Source organism: Sitodiplosis mosellana, unplaced genomic scaffold (assembly GCF_009176505.1).
Source record: "Sitodiplosis mosellana isolate CC-2019 unplaced genomic scaffold, AAFC_SMos_1.0 Smas_scaffold_1, whole genome shotgun sequence".
Lineage (NCBI taxonomy): Eukaryota > Metazoa > Arthropoda > Insecta > Diptera > Cecidomyiidae > Sitodiplosis > Sitodiplosis mosellana.
The window spans coordinates 21684226-21700619 of record NW_022595244.1 but is presented as its reverse complement, the minus strand read 5'-3'; the positions used below and the strand labels follow the sequence as shown (position 1 = coordinate 21700619).

Sequence of the window (16394 nt, the reverse complement as noted above, 5' to 3'; positions counted from 1 at the left end):
GAACAGTGAATATACTATGAATCTTGGTGGAAAATTGAAAATCATTTGAAACATCTAAACAAAACGACCAAAACCTATTATTAGTTCTTGCAGTTTCACATTTAGAAAACCGTTTTTGGCAATAAAAACGGTTTAAAAATATACTCAAAAAAAGAACAAGGAAGAAGAATTGAAAGAAGTTATAACCAAACAATTAACGGAATGGCCAAGTTCAAAGTGCTAGGACATAATCAAGCATCCATGGCTCGAATCGGGATTCATTCGTATAACTTGACCGAGCCGAAAAATGAATTCTTTCAATCATTTGCTGCTTATTTCATTTTGTTCAATACAACCTCTGGTTTCATTGTATCCTGTGCAGTGTTCATGTTTAAAAACTTAGACCGATTTGACCAGACACTGGACTCTTGCGTTCAAGTAATAGCTGGAATACAATGCTCCGGTGTATTTTTGTCCATCGGCTTAAAAATGCAAGAGATCAAAAGGCTGCACCTTGAATTACAACCAATCGTCGATAAAAATGAAGACAGTCAAGAAATCTTCAACATTTACTGGAACACGGAGCAAACTTGTCGCAAATATGTGCACTTTATGTCGTATTATCACCCCATCCAACAGACCATGTTTCTGATAACACTCATAAACTCTATTTATTGCATTATCATTGGCAACATCAATACATCTGAGTGGTTTTTACCATTTCAATTCAGCGTCCCTTTCAATACAGAAAGTCTTTGGGGATGGTATCCGTTATTAATTTTTGAGTTCAACAACGCTCTGTCCTATTTACTGGGCATGGTTTCTATAACTTGCTATTTTATTTCTTGCTGCTTTTACACTTGCGCCGTTTGCGCTCATTTCGACGCGATAATCAACTCTCTCAAGGAAGGTGTAGAACGAAACAAATATGAAATAAATCCAAAAAACTACCAGGAGCGACATGAAAAGATCAAAGAGAAACTGTGCCAGTCGGTGGAGATTCACATCAAAGCACTCAAGTGAGTTGAATCGATGTTTTAAAGCATGATATTAGTATAAGAATTTCAAACATTAACACATAAATCAACAATTCTTTATCAGGATATTCAGAATGGTGGCAAATATCAACAGTGGAGCAATTTTTACACTCCTTCCTTCCAGTATTTTGTTCATATCGATTTCAATATATAAATTGGAACATGTAAATTTTCTTCAATCTTTCGATTGAATTGATTTTATTGTTTTCAGAATATTTGAAATAACCCAAAATCCTTTTAGTCGGAGTTCAATGTGGAGCTGTTTTTCCGCATAATCAGCATCACTTGCTCGTTGTGTTGGTTGTCTGTTTATTGTTACTATGCTAGTTCGGTGACTTTACGCATTTCGCGGCTTGGAGAAACTATGTACGGCTCAAACTGGTTCGACTACGATCCACGGGTGCGGAAATATGCGATTATGATCATCGCTCGATCCCAAGAACGACTCCATTTTACTGGATTAGGTTTAGTTCATTGCTCATTGGAAATATTGGCCAAGGTAGGTCTCATGCACGTGCAAATAAAAAATATCGTCACGCAGTTTTTGAATGTTACGAAAACCGGACTCATAACAATCATATCAGTTTTTCTGTGTGCTAAATCAACAAAAAAGTCACTTCATTTCAACCTCAATTGGAGCATTTTTTATCTTATCAATCCAATAATCCAATATTTCAGATCTTCAACACATCTTGCTCTTATTACGTCGTTTTCCGAAGATTGGCCGAACGCTGAGATTTGTAGTGGTATTCTACATTTCAATTGTTTATATTTGTGCATCTATCCTAGGGGGAATGAACGACACAAATTCAAAGATAACATGGAAATATTGCCAATGCCCAACAAAACGTGCAAATGCGTGCAAATACAACAAATTAATGCTAGAAGATGAATGCGCATTTGCCATTCTTATTCGTGCTCAGCGAGCACTGCTCACTACGAACGAGACAAAGCAACATGAAAACAACAACAATAACATAGACTAGCGCTATGCAAATGGACGTGAATACGGCAAATACGTCAAGTCGTTTTTCCCCCCTAGGATCTATCCTTTACTTTCAATGCTGAGTACACAAATTTTGATTTGATTTAATATCATTTGAGAAAAAAAATGCTAGTTCTCTACTTAGTTTCACTGTTGTTCATATCTAACTTTTATATCGAATCAAATCGGTGATAAATTCGATGTGCAATTTTAATTTAGTAATAATTTAGACGCGTTTTGCCATAAACTTACCCATACGGCACAATAAACTTTAGTTCACCATAAACTATGTGTTTTATTTTTCCTAGCATGTGTGGTAAACTATCTCAATTGCTCATTTGAGCCAATCAAAATGCTGTTTTACCATTACATAAAATGTAAAGATTCTAACTCCATGATGAGCAAGCACTACATGGAATGTAATGGTTTTTTTCCTAACTTTTTTTTAAAGAATTTTTAAACAGATTTCCAGGATTAAGGACACCTTCTATTTTATACCCATATTAATTAATTACTATTTAATTTAAAACAGGTCAAGATCTTGTGGGAAGTTATATTTTTAGTATTATGGCTTTTGTCCATGGTATTTTTGGAAGGAACGATTCTTCATACAAATTACAAAATGTGTTGGAACACAAGCTATGCTACACAACCCTATTATAACGCGGGCGGAAATCTTCAGGTTGATTATTATATCAGTTAATGATATTTTGACTTAAAGGTGACCTTTTTGAGGATATATACACACAATTTTGAATGCGACAAGATGACATAGCTTCAAATGAGGAAGTAGTAATCAAAATTTGAATTTCAAATGATTTCCGACACGTGTGTAATAGATAATAGGTAATCCTTCCTATGAACATTAACAGTTCCATAAAAAGCAGAATATACAAATTGAAACATTAAAATAACATTTCAAAGAAACTGTTTACGACATATCTTATTGAAGCATACTTATTGATAAGGGATTTCCGATGTACATGAAAGTTCAGAAATAATAACAAAGTTATAATAAAATATCCGAAAGCAACAATGACAAGTATCCGCAAGGTATGTTCATTTAAATTATATTTTGAGGACGTAGGGAGAATATTATTACACTAATTGATGTTCGACATTCGAATCCAAGGAAATTCACGTCAGTATTTTGAAATAAACTTTCATTAATACCCGTTAATCGATTCTGATTGACTTCAAACTTTCTGAGGTTTCATTTTTTGAAGAAAAAATAAGATTCTGAAAGTTTCATGTTGATCGCATTTGCAGAAGTTTGATTTTTTGTCCTCAATTTTTGTCGAAATTTTGTTGGAAACTATCAATTTTGTTGAAGGATTTAAACGATCTCGTCCAAGAAAGTAAGTTTCATTTTTGTAGTTTAGATGGAAGATTGCAAGTTTTTAATGAAACAAAAAAATTTATTGAAAAGCTTCTATATTTTTCATATCTTAAAAGGGAGTGTTGATCCTTTGATTCGCATCATTTACATACAAGTGAATGAGAGAACTACGGAATTTTTCTAGGGGTTTCACGCAAACTCGAAGGCCGAGGATTTTACTAAATAGCTGGAAATAAAACCATTTTATGTGCAAACTATAGATATTGCTTCCTTTTATTCATAAACTCGAATTTTTTAGAATTTTTTGAATCTAAAAATTCTGGAAGTGGGTTTTGGTGGATCCTCAGGATTGTTCAAAACCGCTCCTGGTTCTGGAAGTGGATCCTCAGGATGGACCAGGGCATTGTCAAACCCAGTCTGATCCATCCTGAAGATCCACCAAAACCCACTTCCAGAACATAATTTTCAAGGTGAATGTTGAAATATTTCGAAATAATACGGATTTTGGTGAATCCCAGAGAGAATTTTAGAGAAAAGAGAGAAATATTGAAATTTTAGATGAATTTTAAGTTGCGTGAAACCCCTAGGAATTTTTGCAGAGTTTTTTTTCATTTCCAAACGCTGCTCGATCGTTCATCACATATTACACCACCAACATGGGGCCCGATTCCTTTCAATCACTGTTCCCATCCATGTAATCAACGTTTCATAGTGAAAATGGTTCTCTTCCAGAATTCCATGGAACTATAACCACCCTCGTGGTTATTTGGCGTGTATTTCAATTCAGTATATTTGGGTACATTGTGGAATGTTCAGTGTCATTTGTCTCATTCCTTTGTTTGCTGGATTCTCTGCCATTTTTGAAGCGTTTACGTTGGACATCAATAAGAATTTGGCCGATTTGAATGACTTTGTCATTGATGGAAACAAAAATTACAATTTTGAACGCCGAATTGAAATGTACAAAAAATTGACGCAAATTGCCTCTTTCCATGCGGTAGCGCAAGGGTGCATATCTATTTTTGTTTTCACCTTCGGATCGCAAATCCAACAAGTTCTTTTTTCCAATGGTGTTACATTGATTTTCATCAAAACTAAAATATTTGTCTAATTCCATTAGATTTACCGAGCGTTTTTCACAAATATATAGTGCCTTAGTGACTGTGTCCTTTACGGCTTCATCATTTTTTCTCTGCAGTGCGCTATTGGGCTTGAATGCGGTAAATTGGTCATTTAATTTTAATATTTTGATGGAATATCATATAAAAGCGATGTTCGAATAGGCTATTCATATCGGGATTGCCGATGTAGCACGTTTCTGTGTTTGTCTCGCGGTGATGATGATCTACTTGGTTGTTGTGTGTTTAATGGGTTCGTTCATCGCTCATTTATGTGCCTTACGATGATGAAGATCTACTTGATTCAATCATACTTTCAGGTGACGATGTGACTATCAGTTTTGGCCGCGTTAACAATTCGATGTGGGATTGTTCATGGTATCGATTTTCATTAAAAACTCAAAAACTACTACCATTTATGTTGACTTCGGCCCAAAAGCCAATCTACATAAAGGGATACATGAATATGCGATGCACTCGCGAATCAGTTAAAAATGTAAGCCATTCGATTCTTGACTAGTAATACATTACGATCATTCAATACCATTTTCACAGCTATTCAACGGTGCCGTTTCTTACTTCATGGTTCTACGGAAATTTGACGTCTAGTTCGTTCAAACAAACGAACAATTACGTTGAAAGCCAAGAGATGTATATTTTACATTGCACTTGATACACAGAACAAACATACGGCGTGTCACAATTTATTATCCGTTTAAAAATCTAAAGTTGCTGTTTCTTAAAACAAACCAATTATAGAATAATTATTTGTATGAATCTACAAAAAATTTACCACTTTACCAAACACGAATTCATTTCGTTTGCAAAACTTTTCTTCATTTCGAATTGGTCGGCATGAATGGTTTGTAATACGAAAAAAGCTATGACACAACACAGACACAGTACACAATCACAGAATATCGTGGCAACCGACAGCAAATAAAAAACATGGAACATAGTTCCATAGTCTTCGGCTTGTAGTCCAATTATTCCAGACATTGAAAATTCATAAAATTTTGAATGAGAAATTGAACAAACTTTCTTACCAGTTTTACTTGAATTCGTTCGAATCTGCTTGGAAGAAGTTTATGCATTTGTCATTCAACCATTTTGATACAATCGATAACAATCATTTAGAACAGTGCTTGGAAAAGTGAAACATCTATTATTGAATGTAATTCCGTATTTATTTCTTGTGTCAATGAAAAGACAGATTGTTGCATTCGAAATCATCGACAGATGTACGCTAGGAAATCACGCTTTGCTGCAGAGCACACTTTCAAATGGAACAAGTGAATCGATTGAGTAAGGGGAAATTTATAAACAGTATTTTGATGTCAATAAACATTTCATAATGGGAAATGTAGCCTATGCTAAATAATAACAATGAAATACATAGTTGAACTTAAACACATTGATTTCAATCAATCTGTTATCTGATATTTAATGCAGAAACGATTTTACTTTGAATATTTATCTTTAGTCGTTTCTATGTATTTGCCACTTCGGTGCCGACGGAAAATGCTTTTTGCCACTTTCAGATGTATACAAACGAGTTTGTTTTGATGTAATCTTCCCCTATGTTATTAAATAAAATAATAAAATCACTTTTTTCAGCTTATTTTCTCGAAAGAAAAGTTTTCAGTTTATTAAAACAACACCAAAGTGCCCACAGTAAGTTCATATTAAGTGTTAAATTCATAAAAGTGGATTTCGAATGATGAGATGTACAAACAGATCCGTTTACAAATATGGAAATTTCCGCTCGTCACAGAAGATGGCGAAAACATATCTGAACCATCTTCAAATTGTAACAGATGATCACCTAGAATAACCAGTTGATATTTGAGTAAAATCAATGACGAGAAGACAAATGCATAGATTGTCGGCCTCGACAAAACATGCAAATCCTCCGCTAAGGGATTGATGCAAATACAATGAGCTAAAAATAATATCGTTTTCCTTGTGCATTTCACCAAAGTTATACGGATACCTACAAATTATAATAATCATGTAAACTATTTCATCAACTGAAGTGCTGTCAAGTGCAGAATTAACATACCACAACAAAATTGGAAAAAGTCTGTCAAAGGGTGGTGAAATTTCAATCAATGCGCACGCCACAAACACTCCAATTACGTTAAAGCGATTCAGATTTCGTGCAAGCTTCTATAGCCGATAAATAAAAACTATGGATTGTGAATAATAAGTCGATGTGTTTATTGATTGAAAGCACCAGATTAGTGCATCAACACAGGCATTCGTGAAACTGAAGAACTTACTAGAAAATCGGTTAAAGTCAAAACGAATATTAGTTGTAATACGGTTGGGATGTAGACGAAGACGCAAGGTATTAGAACACGATAAATGTGATATATCCATCTTCAAATGCTATTATTAATTGGAGATTTCCACGTCCAAGAAACCAAGGCAACCCAAAGAAGTTTTGTTGGAAGTTGTACAAGAGTTTGAAACATTTTTATCGAACGTTCTTTTTGCACGATTTAGTTTGTATCAATTGAAATGGAATCAATCTCAACTCAATTCAGATCAGTGAATTTGGTGTCTGCCAACACGAACACGTCGAAGAGAACTACTATCTGCCCACTCGGACTGTTCGAAGAGAACTACTGTTGCTGACAAAAGGCCATTACCGTATAGAAACGATTAATAGAAATAAATATTTCTCAGAAAATCTCTTTCAATTACACCTGTTGAAACCATTCAACTTAGTTACAATGTCACAACAGGACAAACTCTTCCGTGTTGATACTCTCATTGAAACATTTAGCAAGCGTTTTATTTGGTGCTAGATATGTATCAGCACGTGTTAAAAATTATATGATTATCAGTTGGTTATGGTATCGTGTCATTTTGCGTGTGTGTGCATAATGTGATGTAGACTCGAACTAAGTATTACCGCATGACATTTAACCGGCGTTGAATGTATCTATTGTTTTCTCGTATTTTCCATTGATTCTTTATCACTCAAGCTATTTTCGGAATCAATATGACATTTATTTTACCCACTGAACGTGAAGCCGAAATGGAATCCAATCGATGAAAAAGAGACATAAGCATAAAATTGCCTAAATTGCACTTCTTATCCAGTTTTTTTCCAGGTCAAAATTATTTCTTCTTCTTTTGGAAAATCAAAGATTGAATAAGAAGATATGGGATGAAGAAGATTGAATAAATCGATATCGTTACGAAGAAATCGATGTCGTAACGAGATGCGATGGTCATTATCATCATCATCATCATCATCATCGTCACCAGTCGAATGGAATACAATCTCGGCCTGATTTCATATAGCTAATGACCATACAGTGAGCATCGAACATTTCACTTTGCCGAAACAACGACCGAAGACAAGAAACAAAACCTTGATATTCTACATTAAAAACTGATCCGCATAGCATAAACCGATACGCATAAGGTAAAAACAATCGTTGATAAAAAAAACAAACCAACAACAACACGGTAAATTTATCGAATTTTTTGTTGTTGTTCACATATAAAGCCATTATATACGAGCAAGGTGCTCAGCAAGAATGGCGAGTAATGACTACGAATGAGCATATATTCGCGGCGAATCACAATACTTACACACGGAACACACTTATCGAAAATTCATTTGAATACTTGTCGTCAAAATTGAATGAGTGCAAGTGTATGCGTGTGTGTGTGTGTTTATTGAATACTCTGCTTAGTAAAACATTCCTGCATAGTCGCATACGCAGCTTGTCTGAAAACATTTCAGCGCATACCAGCGATGTGCATGTATTTACCCGTCGTATACGTGTGCATGTGCGTCTATGCTTATGTGTGTGCACTTGTGTGTGGCATGGTCGTTGCTGTTGCTGCTATACCTGTTTGCCATCTTTTGTTTGTGGTCGCGTGTATTCGGTCGATTCAACGTCATCAATTGTCGTTGTCGTTGAGCGCGCTCAAACTATTGCGCACCGAAACGAACATTCATGAAACGTTCGGGCTGGAATAAGTAAAAACAGCGCTTCGTAAAATAGTATGCGCGTCGACGCCGTTCGTTCTTCTATTCCACTGAGGTAGTGCTGTGGACTCAATTTCGAAAGTTTATTTGAAAGAAGAAGAAGAAGAGAAAAACTAACAACACATAAAAATATCCCAGTATATTTCAAGGGATTTATTTGTTTTAAACAAATTGAGGTAAACAGAGTTAATTTTAATCGTGTGGTTTGTTTCCAAAAATAGTGCTCTAGTTTTTTTTTGTTATTGGTTTGAAAAATACATTTTGTACGAAATGGTGAAGAGAGATAAAACACAGAGTGTGTATGTGCGCTTGCGAATTGAACAGCGAACCAATTGCAATGGCAGCTTACATAGAAATTCAGTGTTCTCGGTGAAATGAAAAATAAAGCAAATTTTGTGATGTATAAATATGTGAACTGTTATCGATAAACGCCTTTATAAACCTGGATACGTGTCGCACTGTTTGGCAACGTGAGATGACGTCGTTTTGCTTTGTTGCTGCTGATGGTTTTGTAGTCGTTGTTATGATTTCTTTTGATGTCAATTTACCACTCATTGACCCACGATCCCATTCCGGCTCGTGTATTTGTGATAAAATAAAATTCAAAAGAAAGAAGAAGAAGAAGAAAACATTGTTTATAACATAAAAGTAGTATGGTGCTTGCTACGATAGAAAGTTGGTCTATTAAATGTCAAATTGATACAGTGTTTCCATATATCTCCGCTTTATTGCCCACCATGCCTATGCGCCGTCGTGATTCGTATTGGTTAAGCCGTGTCTTTTCGAACCTGAATAAGTTGCTGGTTTTTTTTTTTCGTATAAAATTAATGCGACACCAAATAGACATTCACGGAATTTAATTCGAATTAAAGCCTCTCGTGTGAATATTCCAAATAGGTGCGCGAACATATCAAAAAAGGGAAGAAATTTGCCCATGCAAAAAAAAAAAATTATGACCAAACCACACAACGATTCGTTCGAATGTTTTTCAGCTACATAACTGTCTCCACTTTGGTCATTTTTGGTTATTCAATTAAATATACTAACCAAGAGAGAAAAAAAGGCGGATCACAACGAGATAGATATGTTCGCATAAAACTCGTAAATCGTAAATGAATGCATACTTTTATAGCGAGCGACAGTCATTCGACCGAATAAAAAACAGCTAAAGTCATTGTACTATTTAACTGTTTTCTACCTGTGCACGTTTCTCGTCACACAAAATCTACCTAGTTGCTTTGCACTGTGTGTGTGTGTGTATGTGTCTGTGTCTCTCTGTCTGTATGTGTTTGAGTCTGATATTTGCTTTCTGTTTTGACACCATTCACACAGAGCATTAACAAAACTGTTGTTTGTGATCACTGATCGCTGCACGGCTCATTGTATTTGCTGATGGAAATGAAAAGAAAAAGAGATTTGATCACATCAACGGAACGATATTACTTTTATTTGTATATTTGCAACAATTTCGTTCGTTCGTTTCGATTGGGGAAAATAATTCGTTCAACATCTTCTCTCTTCGATTGGGCGGACAGTTTCGAAACAGAGAAAAATCGTCGCCATCCTCGGTGAGAATGGAATAGGTCGTGATTTTGCGAATTGCTACAGAAGTAGCCGCACGAGAGAAATGAAAAAAAAGAAAGAAAAAAATCCAACAAGACAACTACATAACACTTAAGCTTAAATTGCCTGAGTTTGTTGAGCCCAGAAAAAAAAAACCAAATATTTTCTTACCGGATTCACTACAAAGGCTTTATTCGAATTAAACCGTGACTGCTTTTTTTTATCTGCATATGCACATATAAACAGCGTGTATGTGTCGTGTATGTGTGAACACAGTGGGAAAAAGAAAGAAATGAAGAAAAAAAATCAATGAGAAGAAAGTCGCAACGCAATACATATTGAACTAATTTCAACAAGTGTAAATACAACGCAATCGAATGTACGCTGTTACACAGCGCGCACTTTCCACATGGACTAAAACGTGGTTCTGATATATTTTTTTTTCGTTGCTTGTATCTCAGTGCATCTCTTTTTTTCGGGTTTCATTATAATTGCAGATTTTTATTTACTTAGTTTTATTGCTGCTGTTGCTGAAGAAATTGTGAAAACCTTTTTGTATTTTTTTCATATTTTATTTGTTCGAATCGTCGAAATCAATTGTGTGAACCACTTAAATTGGATTAAAGTGGCTCACTTTTGTTACGTACGTGTAAAGAGCAGAAAATAGTAAAGCGAAAATTACATTCCAAAAGAAAATATTGTCCCGCGGCAAGAGAGTGAGTGAAAGAGTGAGAGAAAGAAACAGACGAACAAAAACAAAAAAAAAAGAAAGTGTTTACTTGTATATTTTGAGAAGAAACAACCTTTTATTACGTCTGAGCCCGTATGAAATCATTCATTCCCAGAATAGGTAAGAGATCAATTCAATGCTGTTTTTTTTTTCTTCACTTCTGCTGTTGTTGTATTCACTTTAGCCATTATTACAGATTTATTCATGTAGCAATATTTGTTATGTGAGAAGATAGGCACGAATGTAAAAAAGGGTACTTGCCCACTATCTCGTATTTACAATCAGAAAATAAAATGTGTTTTCATTAACCCTCTTAAAAAAAATTGACGAATTTGTATACTTGCGAAAGGCCATTGAAATGATGTGACGCTTATGACGGAAGAGTGTAAATAATTGCACACACCAACGAATCGAATTAAAATGTTCCCAACGAAAATTGGTGCCACAATGCAAGTCTAGACACGACGAATTGCGTGAATAAATGTCCGAAATTGTTTTTCGAGCTTGTTTTACATGCGGCTGAATACTTTTATATGTATATATATGAAAATTATTCGTTGTTTCACCCGAATTAATTCACATGGCATTACTACAAAGGCCGATATAAAAACCGTATCAAGACTCGATCGTTGTTTTTTCTCGTTTGATGTAACGACAAGTAATATTTAACTGAAAAGTTGCTCTCATTCGCACAACGAAAGACGTGCAACCGACGTCTTTCAATAATTAATATATGCATTGCATGTCCAAACATTCTTTTCACTGGCCAAAACACAAAACCCAGCAACAAGCATACACAATTCAAGATAATCGTGAAAAAATTTAATAAAGGACTGCTTTTATTTACGAAATGTATTTGGCACATACATGCACACAATAATTAGATAGAGTCTAAAAAAAAAAAACGAACTTGATAGTAGTTGTTGAGTGGCCCTGGGTATTCGTGCTAAAGATACATGCTATTTTTTCGTCTTCTTTCACTTGATTATTATTCATAGTTTTTTCTTTCACTTATTTACTCATTCTCTATTCAATTCATTTTACAGAATTGCCGCCATGGTATGAAGGAATCCAATGCTATTGAGGAAGCTGTAAGTAATCAAAAAGTTCAACTTCATCATTTGTCGAATAGAAAATTGCAAACTGTGTAGCCAAATGACAGAGTAGAAACGGAGAAAAATAAAAATTGATGTTGTATTTAATTCATTGAGAAATACTGAACTCGCCGTATGCTAATGCGTGTGTAACAATTTCTTCGTTGAGTTAGTTTAATCACGAATTTGACCATTACCGTGAAAAATATCAATGTACATCCATCGTTGTGATCGTCGTTGTCGTGATGTTGCGCACTTTTGTGCGTAACAAATATTAATTATGATATTGCTAAACCAGTTTTGCTGCACATAGTCTTTCTCGCTCCATCTCTTTCCTTCCACTGCCACATGCTAGTGCAATTTCACGCTTGCGATCGTTAACTCTTTATTTTTCATTCTGTGTGTGTTTTTTTTTACTTTTTCGTTTCGTTCGTTTCATATCTTCTAACGACTTTTTTGCATGAGAAGAGTTTAATGCCTTTCTGCATTTCAAACCGTAAGTGGGTCTTACGTAGAGACAGTTACACAGTTGTGTGTATGCTTCCAACTTCCATGCTGATCCAATGAATATCTTACTTACGTGGTAAAATGCATTTTACTTCAAGTTTTCAAATAAATGCGATTGCGTTTGTTTTGTTGCCATAATTTCCTTTTTGTTCGCCTTTAATCGGTGATTTATGTTCGCATCGATGTGAGCACGCGTTGCAGTGCACTATCTTCCAGTTGCATCGTGCATATGCCTCTGAAGTTTAGAGATGAAACAGACGAAAGTTTAACTCAATTTTGCACCGCATTAACGACGACGTAGTTTAACGAAACAATTGCTTTGTCTACATGCACCATTCTCGATTCACCTGTTCACAGGGCCAACCATTTTACGAATTCACCGGGTTTCCGATAAATGCAATTTACTGCACTTGTTCTTTTTACATGTTTCAATTCAATGTTATGAATATAAATTCGTTGCCATGTTACGAACCATCAAGTGCATATGGAAAACAATACACAAATGAAATGCTGCCCAAACAAACACCGGACGACAACATATGAACAATTGAAGTCATGCGTAGATCCTAATTTTCGGGGAACTCGAATGTACTGTTCCACTGTGTTTATTTGCATTCCCCATAGAATTTAAATGTGGTAATACGTGTTCTATTCACTCAACCATACGACCGAAAAAAAGCGTCAGACAAACAATCAAATTGATTTGCTTTTAGATATATTCCATACGTGAAATTCCAACGTCATGCAACAAAATTGATGGGCTAGAAAAACAAATTCTTTTGATGTTGCTGTTTCGTGCACTTTTTTTCGGATGCCAATTTTCAAAACTGTTTGTTTGTTTATTGATACAAAATTTTGTTTATATGTGAATATTTTTATCGCAGATATGTGCATAAAATATAACGTTTGTTTGCATATTTCGAAAAAATTTATAAATGTGTCAACAGTCAACACACTTTGTTGTGGAACATTGGAGTTCATAACGCACAATGTTTAGTGCTTGTATCATTCGCTTATATACACGTATATGGAGAAATGGAATGTTTTTGAATAAAACGGCACGTTAAAGTTGATTGTATTCAGTTACACATATTGAATGTTCGTTTGATATGAATGCGTTTTTTTTTACTGCCATAACTTAAGATAAACAAGTTGTATTAAATGGATATATTTGAAATGATGGTGTCCAATTACTGGATCGTATCCGAATGTCATATCTGATCAAAGTCGGAGGGAGACCGAGACAGTGAATAAAATTGCCAACAAATGTATGAGCCACAATTTTATCTTTATCAATGTTCAATGTGACATTTCTTGTATCCATATTTATTTTGATGTCGCTTTGGCAGCCAGCACAAACAACCGAATTGAGCAGTTCATCCTTTGACTTGATGTGAGAAAACATGGAGGAAACCTGCAGTAGTCAACCAAACTATGCCCCAAGTTGCGAAAGTCACACATGCTAAAGAAGAAGAAGAAAGAGAAAGAGAAACGGATTTTGTAAGCGATTGCTATTATCGAAAAAGGATTTTTACATAGATACAAATCATGAGATGTCACAACCTTTTTCGGAAAGACAGCATTTTCCAGAATGGTGAAACGACTGTCACTTTTCAACTCATAAAATTGAAACTGAATCAATTTGATGTTTGTCCGCCACAAGAGCACGATAGAGAGAGAGAGAGAGAGAGAGAGAAACATTGTTGATTTATTTTAATAAACCGCATTACAATATAGCTTTGGCTTAAGTGGCTTTCGTCATCCGCAACAGCAACATCGTAAATTTTGCGCAAACCCATCAAACAAGATTAATGGAAACGGTGGCATGGAATGTTTCGTACCATTGAAATTGCATAAATGAAATCTCATGGTGGTTGGTCAGTTGGTTGAGGTTGGGGTTGGTTTGCTCTTAAAGTCGAATGTTTTATGATATTTCGGTTTACAATCTGTGTGAGTGTGCACGTGCTCTTGCCATTTTCTTTTCCACTTCTGTTTTTGGTGTGTGCGTCTAGGAACTGGCAAACCATTTCAACTGTCATGAAATTATTTAAGTTGTGTTGGATACATTCAACAATAAAATTATAATTCAAAAGGAAATTGACCATCAAGCATTCGGCAAATGTATTACGCTACTGTCAGCCGAAAAGAGAGAAAAAGAAACAAGGATTCGGCTTCGTACAGAGAAAATGTTTCCCAGCTAGAAAAAAAAAGAAGTTGATAAGCATATCACAATGAATATGCAAAAATACGATTTCTATCAAGTTTTCTTCGGAAAGTTTTCAGTAAACAAAATATGTGGCCGCTTTTTTGTGTTACGTTTTAGAGGCCGAAACTGTATCTGAATTCAGTACACGATGCGAGGATATTGGATTATATGATTATTATTAAAGAGTTGAATCATACGGATTCTACAGAACATTCCATCGTTTTTCTCTCTTACTTGCCGATGATCCAACCAGATAAGAGAGGTTAGTTCATAAATTTCATTTAAAATACGAATCAATCGTTTTCGAGAGCATGCAGAAGAACGAGGCTGAGAGGGTTTAAGTACGCAAAAGTGGAAGAAATCAGAATCAAAACGAATATCGTCCGCATTTTCTCTACACTTTATGTGATGTGCTCTCTCTCCCTCACTCGTTCTCTGTATGTAAGCTCTGATGCGTAAAGAATGCGAAAATAGCTATTGCAAATTGATACGATTTGAAAAGAGTATCAAAACGCACATGAGCACCGATACAAACACATATGTATCACACACAACAAAACAATCGAATTAGAGCAGCGAAATAAGAAAAAAATTTAGTACCTAAACGTTTATAGAGAAAAAAATCGTATGACGATGCTATGTGTGTAGCAAAAATAAAGGCACGACTACAATAGCATTCTGGTGAGCATACCGCACGTCTTTGCTCTCTCATTTTCTCTCTGGCTCTGACTTTCTTTCTCTGTTTCATTTTATGTAATACACAATGCATGCGAATGAATGTGTAATGCAAACGGTTTACATCGCAATCAAAACCGTACAACATGAAGTTGCAGAAGATATCAAGATTTTAATGCGATAAAACACATCTAATTCACGTAAACATGGGATTTTACATAGTTGGCAATTGTAACTGCAACCACCACACCAACTAACGCCAGTTTTAAATAGAAGATGGAGAGAGAGAGAACAACCGTTGTGTGGATTTGTGATGGAGATTTTCTTGTTCCATTGTAGTTGCTTCTCTGTTTTTCTTTCCGTATTTCTCGCAATGTTTCTTTTCCTCCGCTCTGCACATCGTTTGTTACACTCATTCAGAGCTCGTTAAATACACCATCGGATTAAATATATTTAATATGATGTTATATTTCAATCATAAGACGATGTTTACCGATATGTTCTACTAATATTGCATCCCATTATTCGTATCGAAAAGGGAACAAATTGGTTGGCTATGCTCTCATATGTGGTCGCATTTCTCCTATCATCATCACTATTACTGTTGCTATCGTTGTTGTTGTTGCTTTTTTCGCTCGCCAATGAGCGCGCTCAATCTCAAAACACATTTGCGCCATTGTCTTTTATCGACAATCAGCAATGCTTGCCAAACACAAACGTAGCAGATAATTTTTCGAATAAACGACAACCATAATATGGCTTCAATGAAATGTTGTTCACTTGCACATGAACGCATGAACATTTTCTCCAACTTTTATCTTAATCACAAACTGTTTTGTTTACGCACAACAAATTCCATTGTTTAAATTGCAATTGTGATATACATGTATTGAAATTACAGTGCGGCGCACTTAAAACAAAATGAACTATTACAATATAAATGTTTGCATCAAATAACTGAACAAATTAATACAAAACATTCCATTGCAATTGATTTATATACATGGATTCACATTCAAATTGACGCTCTTTTCATTTGTTTATTCTTTTTTTTCTCTCAAATAAATCAATGTATATATTGGGTTTGTAGTAGCATGAAATTAGATTCTGGGTTGGACGAACTTTTGTATTAAGTATTTCATGGTATGC

General features: G+C 35.1%; 1 protein-coding gene across 8 annotated transcripts in view; it reads left to right on the top strand.

Moving 5' to 3' along the window:
• Nucleotides 1-8350: 8350 nt before the first annotated feature.
• Nucleotides 8351-16394, top strand: part of LOC129577680 (apoptosis-stimulating of p53 protein 1-like) — a 78883-nt gene continuing 70839 nt past the window's right edge. Inside the window, exons 1-3 of one of the 8 annotated variants that reach the window (XM_055465213.1) lie at nucleotides 8351-8646; nucleotides 10660-10883; nucleotides 11810-11854. In XM_055465213.1, the coding sequence (XP_055321188.1) occupies nucleotides 11825-11854 (30 nt within the window). In that variant the 5' untranslated portion in view covers nucleotides 8351-8646; nucleotides 10660-10883; nucleotides 11810-11824. The other 7 variants (XM_055465223.1, XM_055465229.1, XM_055465218.1 and 4 more) reach the window with 7 other exon arrangements.